At 42.0% G+C, this 19,056-nt stretch overlaps 1 protein-coding gene across 1 annotated transcript in view; it reads right to left on the reverse strand.

The window, feature by feature from the left end:
* Positions 1-7,880: 7,880 nt before the first annotated feature.
* ARL8B (ARF like GTPase 8B) overlaps positions 7,881-19,056 on the reverse strand; it is a 62,083-nt gene continuing 50,907 nt past the window's right edge. Inside the window, 3 exon segments of the mRNA XM_068557928.1 lie at positions 7,881-9,944; positions 14,936-15,006; positions 15,627-15,694. Of these exon segments, the coding sequence (XP_068414029.1) occupies positions 9,895-9,944; positions 14,936-15,006; positions 15,627-15,694 (189 nt within the window). The 3' untranslated portion in view covers positions 7,881-9,894.

The raw sequence follows: 19,056 nt of genomic DNA on the forward strand, positions 1-19,056 counted from the left end.
ACTCCAGCTCTGTGTTTAGGGATGGTGACAGATAAAAGACGTAAGGAACGAGGAGGAAAAAGGACATTTCTGTAGGACAGGGTTTTTAATTTGTCTGTTATGTGGTAGGGGGGATGATACTATCATTAAGCTTAAGACTGCACAAAACGGTATCCTGAATTATTTTTGTTAAAACGTCCTAATTTGTACTCTTTTAACACTTTTTTATTGAAACACCCTAACTTGTAAGAATTGCTCACGGTGATTGTTCCCAGGTCCTGTCCTAGACCTATCGAACTCCAACGGAGTGTCCCGAGAATGTGTGTATAACAAGTGTTCTTGAACAATTCTTAGCATCCGTCAATCTCAGGAAATATTGAGTTAGGTTATATTGCCTTTGTCTCGGAAGTAGGATCTTTTTTAAAAAGATACAGCGGGAGGAGCAAAGGCTACCGCTGCCACCACCAAAATATTTTTACTAGATCTATTTAATCATGTCCCCTCCTGCCCCTCCCACTGCCACCATCTCTCCTGTACACTGTAGCAGTGACCTATCCTTTGAGGTGTGGGATAGATTCCTGGTCAAATCACTTTACCCCTCTGTATCTGCTTCCCATAATTAATAAGGTGGCAAATGTCAGCTCTGAAGGGCTACTGCTTTCATGTGATGACTCAGCAGTTTAGGGGGTTTGTTTTCTTTTGCTTGCTGCATTTGGAAATGTCTGCAAATGTTTGCCCTCCATAAGTTTAGACCATGTGCCGCTTATATACCGAGGTTCCTGAAAAGCTTGGGAAGCAAGGCCTGATGGGTGGCTCAAATCAGAGATCGGCTGAGTGACCAAGGGAGTGATTAAGGGTGATAAAGTTGTCACGTGGAACACTCATCACATTCTCAGAGTCAGAGGACTTTTAGCAACACAGAGGAGGTATAATGGGGACTGAGAAGGAACCCAAAGAAACATTTGATTATAACACAAGGTAGCGGGCACATAGTAAGGCCCTTTTTGTTGGCTGAGCCTTATTCCTGTCCAAAATCCTGAGATAGGCCTGCCCAAGCATTGAAAAGAGTATAAAGAGTTGGAGCGTGGGTCTTCTGCCCACACAGATTCTTTTCCTCTGTGAAAGGCACCCAGGGACCCTGCTGAAAGTCCAACATCAGCGCTTGATCCTCAACTTTCAGGTCTGCCTTCTTGGAACTTGCAAACTGAATGTGAATATTAAGGACCGCGTTGTATGTTTCCTCCCTAAGTTATTTTACTGCAAATTTTAACTCACCACAGTCAACTACAGACCACATTGATAATGGCTCCTGTTTTCACATTAGAGACAAGGTCTAATAAAAACAAATCTTTTTTCATAACCAGAGAAAACCATCTAACTTTTGAAAGATGCTTTTCATGGTCAAACTGACAATACCTGCCAGTTGTACACGTCTGGCGAGTTTCAAACTACTTTCACGTGTACTCATTTAATCTTCGCAGAAAACCTTCTATGCTCTGTTCCATAAACCATAAGGGCAGAAGTCAGGTTGGGGGGTCTCAAGTCCTCCAAGCTAGTTGGCTCTAGGCAGAAAAAGAGCTACTGCCCTGCTTTCTCACACTTTAGTCCCAGAAATTTACTGTAACTAGCTGGCCCTCAAAGCAAAGAAAGACTGGTCCTTCTCTAGTCTTCCCATACCAACAACGCTGACACTAGCGTCCTGCAAGGCACAGCCTAGGATTTAGGGGCCAGGTTCAGAAAATATCTCCTTCGTGAATTAAACTCAACAACAACAACGAAAATCTTGTGCTAGGCTTTTAGGTTAGACTAGACTCCCCTGAAGGTAAATGTGGCTAAGAGTGGAACAACACCCATATCTAACTAGAAAACCCAACCTTAAAAATCAACTCCTTAAGAGACTGTTTTGTGATAGGTTCCTCCACACATAATCTCACAAAAGCATCAGGGGACTGATTAAAAAGAACACTGAAATGCACCGTGGTAAAAATGGGTGACGCCAAAGAGATAATAGCTACGAACCCAGACTCAGGAGTCCAGCTGCCAGGTGTTCAGATCTTAGCGCTGCCCTCTGAGTAACCTTGGGAAGTTACTTTTCAGGACCTGTTTTCTCATCTGTAAAATGAGGGTGATAAAAACAGTACTTACCACATATGGTTGCGAGAATTAAATTCTTTATTGTATATAGTATACCTACAACAGTGTCACATACATGGTGAGGCCTATTATTACTACTCATCTACTCTGTGGTAAGACCAGCATCTAGTAAAAGTACCTGGAACATATAAGGCTGAGGTCTGTTGGATGAATTAAATAACTAAGCCTCTCCAATTTTCAAAGCACTATTTTAGGAGAAAAATGTGTCTAAGTCAACCGAGTATAAAATAGGACAAGGGCTAAAAGTCACCACAGTGTAAGTAAACAGTTGAAAAAGCTTTGAATCCTCAAGTCTAATTCCAGTTCTATTTAACTCAACCTGTTCCAGCTTCCACACATCACGGTCCTAAATCTCTGCGATTTGGGTTACATCCGAAAAGGTCATCCTAATTCAATCACCCTCTTACTTTGATAGTTGAAGATGACTGCTTACCTCTATTTCAGTGCTTTTAAAGATATCCTCCACTGTAAATAGACATTACAGTTTTGGGGATCAGTTTTGTGAGGCTGAGTGGGTGAATCAACGCACTCGTTTCCTAAAACTGCAAAGCCAGAAAAAAAGCTCTGGCCCTTTGATGACCCTGAAGGGTAGTCCCAGAGCTTCCTATATTAAATATCAGGACTAAAATAGTCTATTAAAAGGAGGGATTTTTCTACTCTAAGAAGTTATGTGATTTATTATCGAAAGCAATAATGTACAAAAAAATTCAAGTGATGTGATGATGACTTTTAAAACTCTGATTACTGCTTCTTTCTGAAGCAATATATACTTGTTTATAAAGGGGGAGGGTGGGGGGAGAATAAACTTAAGCAAAAAAGAGGGGATATACCTGTAACCCTATGATTAATTTGGTAAAGATGCAACTCCAGAATTCAGTAATATTGTTTCCTCAGCTAGGTAAGAAAAGCTAAATTTCACATTTGTTTTAAAATTGGACAGTATATAATTACCATTCCTACCTATTTTATGGGCAGAAGTCCAGAAGTCTGTCAACACGCTCTGTTGGCAAGACACAGGGGACAGAGACTGGTGGAAATAAAAACTAGTACATCCCCTGTGAAGGGCCATGTGGCAATTCCCAGCGTAAGTGCAAAGGCATTTACTCTTTGACCCAGATATGTTTCTGTGGATTGCAGCACATGTACTTAATGATCCACTGCAGTACTGTTTATAAGAGCAAAAGGGACTTCCCTGGTGGCACAGTGGTTGGGAATCCGCCTGCCAATGCAGGGGACATGGTTTCAAGCCCTAGTCCAGAAAGATCCCACATGCCGCGGAGCAACTGAGCCCGTGTGCCGCAACTACTGAGCCTGCTCTCTAGAGCCTGCGAGCCACAACTACTGAAGCCCACACGCCTAGAGCCCGTGCCCCACAAGAGAAGCCACCGCCATGAGAAGCCAGCGCACCGCAATGAAGAGTAGCCCCCGCTCGCCGCCAACTAGAGAAAGCCTGCGCGCAGCGACGAAGACCTAACGCAGCCATAAATAAATAAATAAATTTAAAAGAAAAAAAAAAAGCAAAAGGTTATAAACAACCCAAATGTCTATCAATAAGGACCAGTTAAATAAATTATGGAAACTCGACACAGTAAAAACCACACACAATGAAATGGGAACCATACTACTGTCAAAGAAAATGAGGAATTCTCTACATAGTGCTGTGGAAATACATCCCGTACATAGCAAGTGGAAAAAAGTTATGTTCAAATACCTCCTATACAAGAGATTTTTTTTTAAGTATATATTTCTATTTGTTTCCTGTATTTTGTATAAGAAAACACTAGAAAGATAAATAAGAAATTGATATAAGGGTGACCTGTAAGACCAGGTGGTAGTGGAAGAGTGGTTACTCAGTCATGGGTGGGATCAAGAGTTCCTATGTCTTTTTATGTCTTTTCAATTTTTGAATCATGTGACATACATATGAAAAATCAACTTATTCAAAAAATAAATGGAACTTAGAAAAAAAGTGATGAGCTTTCTTGCCCACACTTTTATTTCTTTAAATAAATTTATTTATTTTTGGCTGTATTGGGTCTTCGTTGTTGTGCACGGCCTTTCTCTAGTTGCGGCGAGCAGGGGCTACTCTTCATTGCGGTGCACGGGCTTCTCATTGCGGTGGCTTCTCTTTGTTGCAGAGCACAGGCTCTAGGTGCACGGGCTTCAGTAGTTGTGGCACACAAGCTCAGTAGTCGTGGCTCGCGGGCTCTAGAGCGCAGGCTCAGTAGTTGTGGCACACGGGCTTAGTTGCTCCGCGGCATGTGGGATCTTCCCGGACCAGGGATCGAACCCATGTTCCCTGCACTGGCAGGTGGATTCTTAACCACCGCACCACCAGGGAAGTCCCTTGCCCACATGTTCTAACTACTAAGCCACTAAATCAAACACTGCAACTTTCCATCGAGAACTGATTTTCATCACCACTCATGTGCCATGCCCCAGCCCTTAAGTTACTGATGTGTCCAGAAAAAGTAGGCATGATATAAGTTCTTAACCCTTCTTTGAAGGGAGAGGAGAGCTAGCAATTTCATAAATAGGCTCATGGTACGACAATTTCTTTTTCCTTAGGGGACGATACAAATAGAAAAAGGAGTCATCTAATTCATGTATTGGGTAACAGTAGATAAAAATGATGGACTCTGAAAATGTAGAAACAAGATTGTACATTATGTGATACAAATTGTACAAAGCTGAGGGTAGGCCAAAGCTGTGGATTATATAAGAGCTGGTTGGAGACATACTATAATTAGCAATCTGTTGATGTTCTACTTCCCATGTTCAAAAGGGAACCCATTGATTTTGTTGGGGGATTCCCCCCCACTTGCTATTTTAAAGGACTATTTTCTAACTGCCCCCAGTTTCTCCAAGCTCTCAATAAATTTTAGCAGAACTTAGCAACACAGCAGTTATAAAGTGTTAAAACATTCACTCTAAACATTTGCCCCCAAACTGGTAGTATATTTGTGGTTTATATTTTTCCACATTGTATACCAGAATACACGTTTTTCTGCAGTCTGGGAGAAGTGCTTTACAATTTTTAAATGGCTTTCAAAGTATAAGCCCGTGTGGTTACAGCATTTCCTTCAAACGAAATATAAGTTATTGCAACACATAAGCAAGTTATTGCATCATTCTGTAAAATGTCTGTGATCTCCAGCCCTTAACTATGTTAAAATAAAAGTTACAAAATGTAAACATTTCTGTGGTTTCAGGATTATTTTCAAGCAGAAGGAACACACGCAACACTCACATAATCACTAGGACACTAGGACCAGTGGGCCTTTTCATCTCTCTTCCCTGCTTTCTGTTTCACCACCATCCACATCTCTAGGCTGCTAGAACCATCGCCTGTGAGTAGGAGAAATATTAGAAATCCTCTACTCTTCATTTTGCAGAATGGAAAACTACAGAGCCAGAGGGGGTGCAGCAACTCACCACGGTCACACAATCAGTTAACAGCAAAGAATTCATTCTCCTAAACGCCAATCCAGCACTCTTGATGGAACCAAGTGAGCATTTTAAGCTGACAGTTCTTTCCCCACCACAACCCTTTTATGAATGCAAGACCTGTAAGCCCCAGTAAAATGAGGCTAAGGTCCCCTCCCCTTCCTGATTCCTGCCAGGAAATCTGCATTACCTAAATCACCAGCTACCCTGGGATTTTAAAATAGAATTACCTTACACAGAGAGAGCTTGTTAATAAGACGGAATAATGAATGACTGCTGCTGCTGCTCAGGTTAAGGAACTTTCCATCGAGTCTGTCTAGCATGTCAACGACTTGCTTCTGTTTCCCTAAGAACATTCAAGAGGCAGCAGTTACAAAAGTACCCACTTTTATTAATGGCTGAATTTTAAACAGAAATTGTGTGGAGGATATTTACTAATCAACAGGAAGCACCTGCTGTGGGTTGTACATTTGTAGAACTGCAAACTGAAGGGAAGTCGGGCAAGCTTAGTGTTTGCTTTAACTGTCTTCCTTTTCAAGCATCTTCACTGATATACATACTGCTGAGGGTACCACCTTTAAAGTTTGCAACACAATGAAAATATTTCACATACTGAACATGGTGGTTCCCCCAATGGCACATTTTTACAGAAAAGCATTCAGCCAATTGGATATTACAGATATGGTTCTGGCTACGGTAAATTAGCCGCTCCAGTTCTCAATCCGCCAGCCCCTGAAGAGGTTGGAATTACCAAAGCAACAAGATTTCAGGGTGACGATCCTGCATGAACAGAATACACAAGGCAAATAGTTCCTCAGTCAAAAACAATAAACACAAAAGCAGACAGTACAATACATCCAATTTACTTGACAGAATCAAAGGGACTGATTTTATTTTATTAAGATTTTTTTTTTTTGACATGGAACTTTTTTTTTTTTTTAAATTTATGGCTGCGTTGGGTCTTCGTTGCTGTGCGCGGGCTTTCTCTAGTTGCGGCGAGCGGGGGTCTACTCTTCATTGTGGTGCGCGGGCTGCTCATTATGGTGGCCTCTCCATTGCGGAGCACGGGCTCTAGGTGCACGGGCCTCGGCAGTTGTGGCACGCGGGCTTTAGTAGTTGTGGCTTGCGGGCTCCAGAGCGCAGGCTCAGTAGTTGTGGCGCACGGGCTTAGCTGCTCCGCGACACGTGGGATCTTCCCGGACCAGGGCTCGAACCCATGTCCCCTGCATTGGCAGGCGGATTCTTAACCACTGCGCCACCAGGGAAGCCCTGATGTGGACCATTTTTAAAATCTTTATGGAATTTGTTACAATATTGCTTGTTTTATGTTTTGGTTTTTTGGCAGCGAGGCATGTGGGACCTTAGCTCCCGGACCAGGGATCGAACCCGCACCCCTTGCATTGGAAGTTGAAGTCTTAATCGGTGGACCACCAGGGAAGTCCCCAAAGGGACTAATTTTAGAAGTCTCAATTTCTGAAAGCAAACATAGACTCCGAATCAGGGTGAAGTAAGCTAAACGTATATCCTCTCCCCAGCCGCGCCCTCAACCCACTCCTCCTTCAAAAATCGCTTTCGGAGGAAGCTGTTGAGAAAACAAGCAAACTGACAGCTTGACTAAAAGGCTCCACTGATTCAATGAAAGAATTTAAACCTGATACCCAAGTACTTCTATCCTAGAAATGCAAGATCGCACATCCAATTGACCAACACAATTTGGCTGTACAGAAGGACAGTGTGTATACGGAGGAAGAGCCAAGTTGAACTTCTCTGAGTAAAAAAACATAAAATCATTTCCCCAAGAGCTTTGATGGGATAAACGTTCACTTATATAGTGCAAAAGATAACATACTACACAAAACAGGTCGAATGTTTTACTTTAAAAGTGTGCCTCTTTGAGGAAAACTACCAGGTTTGATACTTTAAATCTTTTCATTCTGGAACTGAAGTCAGCAAGTAGACATGTCTTGTAATTTCAGTTTATTAATAGTTCTGTTATGATTTTTAAAACCAGATTACAAAATGCTTAACTCAATACTTATTTTTAAAAAGTCCTAAATTTGGTGTATTATGACAGTTTACAAGTAGTAGCATTTCCTCCACCCCATTGCAATGTCAATTCTGTGGATATTTAAAAGTTTGTTTCTATTTTAACTAGCCCACAGACCCAATTCTTTAAGAGCTGAGCTGATTTCTTTCTAGCACATGGTCTACAGACCCTGCTCATGGTAACCTTCTTTCCACCCCCTTCCAAAAAAGTCAGCACCTTCCATCATGATGCACATTTTAAGTTAAAACTGTCAATACAACCCTCAAAATGCAAGTTTATTGAATAAAGCTGAGAAGAGCAGTAACAGACAAAAAACGCATCCACCTAAATAAAAAAATTCACATATTTACAAAGTTCAGTAACTGTTAGGTTTCACATGCAGAGGTTAATGCACAGGAAAATGTTGGTAGTAGTGTCTGGATGTCTTGAAACGCTGGAAGCAATGAACAGACACACAAACACATTACGGTTTAGCTGTAGGTCAATTAACGAACCTATGCGGTCCCCACAGAGTCACACATTCTAGTTCTGATTCCTCCTTTTAGGCACAAGCAAATTGCCACATTCTTTGTAATGGTTCACAGTGACCATTAATGGTGTTGAAGTACAGTAGCAAGTTTAAATATCCCCTCATTTACAGAACCATCCATCCCATCAGGGAAGTATGCAACATGCTTCAAAGAGTAAGAACAGAATTTTAAAAGCCAAGATTCTACTCATAAAAATGTGAATGGAGAAAAGCAAGTAGTGTCTGTGCAACACGGTGCAGTATTTTGTACAGAATACCGTTAAGGCCATGGCAGTCTATAAATTAAAACTGATATCATTAAAAGAACTTACTGTTGACTGCACTTTGAGTGCTCAACACGTTTGGAAATGCACTGTCTACATGAGTGCTGCTTAACAAAAGAAACAAAATCACACACAGTGTGAGGCAACACATAAGCAAGTGTACCATAGTTTTATCTACTACAGTGGGCTACATAACAATTTACAAGTGCTCCAGTTTTAATATGTCCCTTTATGTGCATGGAGATCACTAAACTACAAAACATTTTCAGGTAAGTTTTTATACATCTCTGTATCACAGAAGCAAACAATAGACAGCATCAGTTCCTCACCTCTGTGTGATTATTCAACAACCTGCAGCCGTTGTGCATGATTACATCAGATAAAGCAGGCAGGTCTAGAGTTGTCACAATAAACAAGATGTCTAATGGCACCAGACAAAAGAGTGCCAAACCTTACATCGATAAGAGAGAAAAATAAGAATTTTTATTTGTTTATAAGTATCTATTGTGCTGAAAGTCAACCTTATGACTGAGTATAAAAAGTCAAGAGTTAGAGTGTCATGCAGCAGCACTGGTTTAATGACTGGAGAGAGAAAGAACAAACAGGTGTTTGAACAGTCTGACATTCTTAACACATTTTATTATATTGGCTGGAATGCTCTAAATTCATGAAAGCTTTTGAGAAAATCTTCAATTCCCAACCCCTTAAAAAAGTGTGTTGAACCAGGGAAAAGAAAAGAAAAAATACAGAAGTAATGATCTGGACAGATACAAAACAGCATGCCTCAGTTCCTCCCGTACCCCCAACTGCTATCTGGAGAAGAACTCTCAGAAAGCAGAATGTGTTTAAAATTCATCGTCCAAGATCTTGCCAGTGTAAAGAGCCAATAACAACATTGATCTGGTGCCTCTGTTCACTCTTTGCAGACCATTTTTTAATTCCTAAGGTGTAATTATACATTTCACATGCATTTGTGAGATACATAAACATTTTGTTTCTATCCCACATGAGTCAAGCTAAAGGTTTTCTAAATACTGTGTGTGGCACTAGAAACTTCATGCTGTATCAAGTCAGTATCAGTATTAAGCTACTGGACTCTATAATGAAATATCAGAGACAGACATTTACTGAAAACCAATATAAAAACCTGGCCCAGAAAGACCAGAACAGAAATATGCAATTTTTCTTGATTTAAGATGGTCAAAAGTGTGTTTTTTTAAAAAAAGCTCTACACACTGTTTAAGACAAGTATGTATAAGAAGCCTTTTTGTGTGCTGACTTTATCATGACAACTCTAGCTGATTCTTTATGAAGGATTAAGGATACACATCTTCAGCAGTGCACATGAGAAATAAACTCTGAAAAAGGCAATTTCTTGGGTTTAGGAAGGACCATATTCTGGGAAGTACTTCAGAGGAACGGACAATAATTCTACGATTATAGCCAGGAAGGACTGGAAGACTTCAGGAGGTGCTTCAGCTTCTTCTAGATTTTGAATGTTGAATAAGCCACTGAAGTGTGATATCTAAAGATGGAGGGGAAAAAAGTGAAGATGTTGAGATATCAAAGTTAAGAAACTAAATATCAGAGAATATTTAAAACGCAGCTATTTCAAAGCATATGCTGGACCTGCCCTCTTCCTTTCTGCCTCTATACTACTATACTTATATAGATATCTGTATCTATCCTACTGTTCTTCATTCCCTGACCTTCAAGAGGTTAATCTGGAAACAGGACAGACTGAAGAGTCTCCAATTTAAAAGTTAAATTGTATACAGAACAGCTTGTGCCTTCCTTTATTCATTCAAAAGCTTACTGATCGCCTGTAAGGTCAGGTATTGTGTGTGAAGCTCCAGGATGCAAAGAGACGGGAGAACCACTCCCTGCCCTCGAGGAGCTTTCAGCATGCTGGAAAACACGCAGGTAGTCGTCTGGTTGTGGGGGACAGCCTCCACAGAATTCCAGGCAAAAGAAAGAGCAAAACTCATAGAATAAGCAGAGGCGTGAAACTACGTGGAGCTGTGGCTGGATTACAAGTGATAAGATGTGGCTGACGCACAGGGATGGGTAAGGGGGGTAGCTTTAGCTCATTGCTAAGGCTAGAGCAGGGGTTCTCAAGCTCCCCCTCTTCACATTTGGGGCTGGATAATTCTTTGCTGTGCACAGTAGAATATTCTGCAACATCTATAACCATGACCACAAGACGCCATTATCACCACCCCCCATCCTCAGCTGCGACAACAAGTAATGGCTCCAGATTATCTCCGAATGTCCCCTGCAGAGCTCAATTGTTTTCAGTTGAGAACCACAGGCCTAGAGGGAGCCAGATAACCTTGTATGCCATTCTAAGATGCTCAGAAGTTTGGATTTTATTCTCAAGTCAACAGGAAGTCATTGGAGAATTTTAAGCAGGGAAACCATACTGTTTATTGTAAACTGTAAGTTTATTGTAGTAAGTTCAACAATGGCAACCGAGAAGGGCAACCTGGAAGGCTGCCAGTATACAGACTATCACAACAGGAAGAGGAAAGGGACGAAGGCCTGAAGCAAATCAAGTGCTGTAGGGATGGAGAGGAATAAAATGAGGGGCACGTTCAAAATACAGAACCTACCAGGACTGACCAAATGCAGCGGGTGAGAAAGGATCTTCCGGCCTGAACAAGTGTGTGTGTCATGGAGCTGCTCACTAACAGCAGCTAAAGGAAGAACAGGCTTGAGAAGAAAAGACTAAGAATTCAGCAGTAAGCACACCAAGTTTGAGGTGGAGGAGGTAGCACATGGAGATGTCCAGCAGGTAGTTTCAGCTGTACAGATCTGAGGAAGAGATGGACACTGGCAAGATAGCATGGTAGAGGTGGCAACTGAAGCTACAGTGGCCGAGAACAGCCAGGAAAAGCACTTAGACTGACAGGAGAAGGCAGCTAAGTCAAAACACTGAATTACTGTCCTTGAGTTCTCTAAAATGTGTTACCCACATAAAGGGCATGTGGGCATCTATTAGAAGCAGCACTCTATTCTCCAAGCCTGAAAGACGAGTGCACATTCAGTCTCCCAGCTTCCCAGCTAACATGCATTAGAGAAACTGTAAACCAAACAATGTATATAAAGAACAGCCTAGAGCTGAGATCTGAACAAACACAACCAGGGTTGTGGAAACCATCATTTAACCCAACTGCCAGGGCAGGTCATTTGCACTTCAAAAGACAGTGTAATAAGAGCAAAGCCACACTCATTTGAACTGAATGGAGGAAAAGGTAAATCTGAAAGTGAAATGACAAGGTTTAAATATTTAAGAAATTCACTTAAAAAAACTTGTGGACATTGGACATACGTCATATCCTAAAGACAGATGAATCCTTAAGATCAGAATAAAAGGCAAAGAAGTAAGATATTCAGATGCAGGAGGAGTTATCTTCCATGATAAAAAGAGCCACAAGTATAAGCCATCTTTGCAAAGATCAGCTTCCCTGACGTAATCTCTTCTACGTGTAGTTTGAGGACAAATTACTATTGAAACTAAGGTACCTCGTGTGCCACATTAGGAAGCTGGAAGTATAACATACAACCCATGTGCACTGAAATACTTTTTGGAGCAATTTAGTAAATTCATAAATTTGGCACTAAAATATGTTATAAAAAAGCTGAAATTAAGGAGGGTGTTCTGAGACTTCATTATTCAAGAAGTCTACCTGACTTGGCTGTTAGTTGTACTTCTTGCTCCAAGTAAACAGGCTTTACAAACTAATTTTGAACCCAGTTAAGAGTGCATTAGTTTCCTTGGGCTTGATAATATGAAGTGAACCAGCAGTTCTACAATCACAAACCTGGTGACTATGGAGCTCTACAACAAACTGTGAAGACCAGCCTCAAAGAGCAAAAGAAGTTCTCATCAGCTCTCCTGCATTTGCTTCATAAGTGAGCTCACAAGGTTTTTTCAGCAAAGTATCTGGTTAGTTTGTCACAGCGGTAAAATAAAGGACTCTTTTTCTCCCTTCAAACACTCTTTTCCCCCTATGTTGGAAAATACCAGAGAAAATATAAGGGGGTAATGGATTTACAGAATAGCACAACATACTAAAAATTACGGTTAGTGTAGAACAGGGTTTCTCAATCTTGCCACTACTGACATTTTAGGCTGAACAATTCTATGCTGTGGAGGCTGTATGATGTTCAGAACCACCCTGGCCTCTACCCACTAGATGCCAGCATCACTCTCCTCATTACGACAACCAAAAATGTCTCCAGGCACTGCCAAATATTTCCAGGGGGAAAAAAAAATCCCTCAATGAGAACCACTGCCGTGTAAGTAAATGCTCTCTTGGGGGCACAACTTAAAATTTAAGAGAGTTCCCCTCAACATCGGAAAAACATTTTAAATACACTCTAGTACCCCTAAGTGCTTGAATAGTCTGTTCTCAAATTAACTAGATGCTCCCAAAATAACAAGTCACTTACTCTATCCATTTAATAGAGGCGAGTTTGTGTCCATCAGCCAAGTACTGGGCTCAGATTGTTTTGGCTGCTCTTTAAAGGAAGCCCAGAATCAGCCAGAAAACCATCAATACTATAAGCTAATTAGAGCACGTTTGAGGGGAGGAGGGAAGGAGCCGAGATATGGACTGGAACTGACTTGGAAAACAAGTTAAGTCTGGTGAGAACCAATACATAGTAATGAAGGTTAAAGAAAAAGTGTCAGAATGCCTTTTAAACACACTGTTTTGGCACTATTGATTTATCACATTTTATTCCAATATACTTTTTCAATTGGAAATATGACCATGGAAGAATGGTCAGGGAGAGATCATTTGAAGATGGGGAAGGAGCCATGAGCCAAGAATGCAGGCAGTCTCTAGAAGCTGAAAAGGGAAAGTGATGGCTTCTCCTCTAGAGTCTCCAGAAGGAGCACGCCTGTAATTTTAGTCCTTGTTTTTAACTGACAGCAGCAAGAGAGGATGAACACATCCCTGTGATGTCCACCATATGTCAAACACTATGCAATTCATTTTCTCACTCCCTCTCGTAAGAGAGTTTTGAAGTTGTTGCCATCATCCCCATTTTATAGATGGGGATCAGGGAGTTTAAGCGCTCTGTCGATGGCCAGTCAGAAAGTAACTAAGGACTGGGTGTTCCAGCCTGAGGCTGCCTTACTCCAAAGCCCACGCTGTTTCTAGCCACTACGCAGCACTGATGGATAGCCTCTTTTTATATAGTGACCCACAGAGAGAAATTTTTTCACCAGTGACCACCAAACTGGGAGAAGTGAAGGAGCCATGAAAATCCCTAGGTTCCTACCCATCTGCTTCAAGGCACATGCATTAAACTCTCCTTTCAAACTCTGGTTGAGTCTATCATGCCAGAGGAGACTGAGCTTGAGAAGCTTTTGCCATGAAGGTATCTTTTACTGGTGAGCTTATTTTACTGCACTGTTACAGGTCTTTTCACTCAAGCAGCTGTCTTAACACTGAATAGCCTTTCATCTCATCAAACACTTCTGTTTATCTTTTCTTTTAACCTTTCTACTTATCTTTCTTTTTTCAACCTTTTGATCCTCTCCACGCCAATACACTTTTATTAAATAATCCCTCACCAAATTAGTTAAGAGACTAAAGTTGAGTCAGATATACTTATTCTTCAGGATACTGTACTGGCTGGAATCGTGTCCCCTCAAAATTCACCTCCACCTGGAAACTCAGAATTTACTTGGAAATAGGGTCTCTGCAGATATAAGATGAGGCCATACTGGATTAGGGCCTACCTTAATCCAGTAACGTGTCTTTATGAGAAGAGAAAATAGACGCACAGACACGCACACAGAGGAGAAGGCCATGCGAAGCCAGAGGCAGAGAATGGAGTGATGCATCTACAACCAAGGAATGTCAAAGACTGCCGGGAACCACAAGCCAGGAAAAGGCAGGAAAGGATCCTCCCCTAGAGCCTTCAGCGAGAGCACGGTCCTGCTGATACCTCGATTCCAAACCTCTATCCTCCTGAACCTGAGAGAATACATGTGTGCTGTTTCTAAGCCACCCAGTTTGTGGCACTTTGCTATGGCAGTCCTAGGAAACTAGAACTACAGACATTAAGCAGATAAAGGGTATTCTGGCCTTATCCTTTAGAGTGCTAACATATTGCAGTAATGTATTGTGATCTTGATACATGCAAAACCGTAATAATGCCTATACACCGATTTTTGTGAAGTCTTATTTCAAAAACATCGTCCTGTTACAATGCACAGCTGGACACTAGCTCTGCAAAACTTAATACAATAAATTGATATCACCTAACGCTTAACTTCATGTCTCTTTTGCATTTACTTCTTTAAATAGCATGGAGCAGATTCAGGAGATTCTATTTGTTGTCAAAAGGTATAATGTGTGCTCGTTTTCCTGAGGCAAAAGCAACAGTATTTTATAAGGGAAATCACTTAAACAGAAATGGAGATAATAAACAGGAAAAAGCATGAGACATCCCTTCTAATGATACCCACTTCTTCCACAAACACCAGTCATTTCTTACCTATATTATCCTTTTCTTTGCAAGAAATTGAATAGCAGCAAATTTCTCTATCCTGAATAGCAGACAGATTCCTATAAAAAGCAGAATTAAGAAAATAAGTCTGTGCTTAAAACAACTGTCATCCTTTCACTCGCTGCTCAGTTTTGCTTGTTTTTTTAATTACTATACAGAAGAAATTATTTTACTAATACTAACATTTTACGGGGACTTCCCAGGTGGCGCAGTGGTTAAGAATCCACCTGCCAATGCAGGGGACAAGGGTTCAAGCCCTGTTCTGGGAAGATCCCACATGCCGCAGAGCAACTAAGCCCGTGCACCACAACTACTGAGCCTGAGGCTCTAGAGCCCATGAGCCAGAACTACTGAACCCATGTGCCACAACTACTGAAGCCTGCACGCCTAGAGCCCGTGCTCCGCAACAAGAGAAGCCACGGCAATGAGAAGCCCGTGCAGCACAACGAAGACGCAATGCAGCCAAAAATTAATTAATTAATTAATTTTAAAAACAATGTTTAAGAGGGAAAAAAAAATTTATGGGTTCACTTTTCTAGTATGTCAAGTTTATCTACTCCAAAACGTGACTATGATCATTACTGAATAATACAGCAATGCTAAACAAAGCAGTGGGCAAAACAGTATAATTTAGAACCAAATTTTTAAAAAAAAACCATCACTCATTCTTAAGACATACATTTTTTCAATTAGCTGTTTCTCATCCAAGGCATTAGGAAGATCTCTCTTGTTTCCGAGTACTAGCACCTTTAAAAAGAAAAGATACTGAGTAAATTTTATGTAAGAAAATGTCACAGAAGCATATCATATGCATATCTGTAGACATTAAAATCAGGATGTTATGTCATGCCATAATTAAAGTATATTTATGTGACTGGTGGCCTATCTCATTCATTTAATCATTCAAATTAGCATTTACTCTAACTCCTACCATGCAGATGTCCTTACTTCAACATGTGGCTGCCAACTTCTATTTAAAATATTCTAAGTCTACCGTATGCATTCTATTATTTCTTAATAAGTCTTTACCAAAAAGTGAATATGATCTTAACAACCAAGGGTGGAGGAATGAGTTTCAACCATTTTTGTCTGTTAGTCATTAATCTAACAGTAAACATGTAAATAAGCCTTTAAAATTCTACACTCATCCTATAAAATATAATGTATAAATATTCTAAGATGATGGATAAGCCTGGGGATCAGGATAAATACAGTAGCCATAAACTCTGAGAATAAACATCGCCATCTGATTGGTAGACGTGCTTTGAAAAACAAGGAAAGCGGAGAGGGGTGTCCCAATTATCACTCTATCTTTCCCAGGTACATCCTTTCTGCCTTACGAAAAGCAAAAACTATGAGTACATATAACGTATTTGATAACATCCTTACTCTGAGTCAACGTTCTCTAAGAAACTGTATCTTTGACCAATCCTAAGAAAGTACACGCCATGTCTACCTTGTCATCTTGTTAAACACTTGTCAAACCTATTTCTTTCACTTAATACATGCCCCTACACCCACCCCTGACTCCAAACACGGCGACTGAGTCTATTTCTAGGCCCTAGACTCTTAGCTCTCACAAAGGAGAAAGAGCCAAGGACAGAGGCTGAGAGCAAGGGTCACCAGGAGCTCTCCGGGGAATGCTAAGTCACAGGGGTCAGAGAGCCAAAAGCCAAATCTCAGCACCTTTGGTCAGCCCGTCCTTCCCTCCCCAACTCTTACCCCTCTCCACACTCTTATTTAAGTCACCCCAGGTTCTCAACCTGGACCTGTGTTGAGTTTTAAAAAGTGCATCATGGTCATTTGTGATCAGCTGTCAGTTTTGGGGTTACCTGACATCTTAGCCCTCTTCCTACATTTAAGAAATTTTCCACCTTATGAACCTGCTTCCCAATAAAGCTTCTTGCTTCTGTAGATAATTTCTTTTCCAGCCTTCCTTTCTGCTAGAGAATGGACACATAATCTAGGACCAACCAAAACTATGAATGCAGAGCCAGTACTGCAAGAAAGTGGGGATAGAGAATCCATTCTGCTAGGGAAGGGGCATCAACTAAATGACCTTCCAATCGGAGCAACTGTGTCTGGTGTGCAGAAACTGCATGAGGTCACCAGACTTACTCGATGGTGTAAGTCTGGATGTGGTCCTAGCAGCTGCTGAGCCTCCCTTGTTCCAGCCTATTTTCTGAACATGGTTATGGGTAGCCTTCTCAGAGACTCTGTGAGCTACCCAATATCCTTTCAATAAATCCCCTTCTACTTAAATCGGCTTTCTATTGCTTGCAACTACAACTCTTATGGTGACCAAGATAAAACTGATTTTTTTTACTTATGGTATGTAGAACTAGTTGTTAACATAGAAGAAAAAGAATAGGCTTTGAAGTCAGAAAGACATGGAGTCAAAACCTAGCTGTGCCAATACACTAAGAACCATGCGATCTTGAGTGAATAACAACAGTTACAAAGGAGGGATCACACCATCGACCTCAATACATCGTGCGGATTAACTGAGACAACATACCTCAAGGAGCTGACACTCGTGAACTGGTCATGAGGGTAAAGCCTAGTCCTTTTCAGCATCCCTTAGCTCAACAAATGGCACCACCTTCCATCTAAGTAAATGAGCCAGGAACTAGGAATTATTCTTTATATCTTCCCATCTAATACATTACCAAGTCTGGTGACCTGTCTTCCTAAATATCCTTCCAATCTATTTCCTTCTCACAACCTTGTCTACGACCACCCCAATCCATGGTACTCTATTTTGCCAAGACAACTTCAACAGCTTCCTAAAACTGTCCTCCTTATAGTCCCCCTTCAATCCATTCTTAAAGTGACATCAGAATGATTTAGATGATAAATCTCATCATTTAAAAACACCCAGGGAGCTTCAAGATGGCGGAAAAGTAAGACGTGGAAATCACCTTCCTCCCCACAAATACATCAGAAATACATCTACATGTGGAACAACTCCTACAGAACACCTACTGAACGCTGACAGAAGACCTCAGACCTCCCAAAAGGCAAGAAACTCCCCACGTACCTGGGTAGGGCAAAAGAAAAAAGAAAAAACAGAGACAAAAGAATAGGGACGGGACCTGCGCCAGTGGGAGGGAGCTGTGAAGGAGGAAAGGTTTCCACATACTGGGAAGCCCCTTCGCGGGTGGCGGAGGGGGGAGCTTCGGAGCCATGGAGGAGAGGGCAGCAACAGGGGTGCAGAGGGCAAAGCACAGAGATTCCTGCACAGAGCAGTGGTGCCAACGGGCACTCACCAGCCCCAGAGCCTTGTCTGCTCACCCGCCGGGATGGGTGGGGGCTGGGAGCTGAGGCTCGGGCTTCGGTCAGATCCCAGGGAGAGGACTGGGGCTGGCTGCATGAACACAGCCTGAAGGGGGCTAGTGCGCCACAGCTAGCCAGGAGGGAGTCCGGGAAAATGTCTAGAGCTGCTGAAGAGGCAAGAGACTTTTTCTTGCCTCTTTGTTTCCAGGTGCGCAAGGAGAGGGGATTCAGAGCGCCGCTGAAAGGAGCTCCAGAGACGGGCACGAGCCGCTGCTATCAGCGCAGACCCCAGAGACGGGCATGAGACGCTAAGGCTGCTGCTGCCGCCACCAAGAAGCCTGTGTGCGAGCACAGGTCACTATCCACACCGCCCCTCCCGGGAGCCTGTGCAGCCCGCCACTGCCAGGGTCCCGTGATCCAGGGACAACTTCCCAGGAAGAACGCACGGCGCGCCTCAGGCTGGTGCAACGTCAAGCCGGCCTCTGCCATCGCAGGCTCTCCGTACCCCTCCCTCCCCCAGGCCTGAGTGAGCCAGAACGCCCGAATCAGCTGCTCCTTTAACCCCGTCCTGTCTGAGCGAAGAACAGACGCCCTCAAGTGACCTACACGCAGAGGCGGGTCCAAATCCAGAGCTGAACCCCCGGGAGCTGTGCGAACAAAGAAGAGAAAGGGAAATTTCTCCCAGCAGCCTCAGGAGCAGAGGATTAAATCTCCACAACCAACTTGATGTACCCTGCATCTGTGGAATACCTGAATAGACAACGAATCATCCCAAATTGAGGAGGTGGACTTTGGGAGCAACGATATATATATATTTTTTTCCTTTTTTCTCT

Source organism: Eschrichtius robustus, chromosome 12 (genome assembly GCF_028021215.1).
Source record: "Eschrichtius robustus isolate mEscRob2 chromosome 12, mEscRob2.pri, whole genome shotgun sequence".
Classification (NCBI taxonomy): Eukaryota; Metazoa; Chordata; class Mammalia; order Artiodactyla; family Eschrichtiidae; genus Eschrichtius; species Eschrichtius robustus.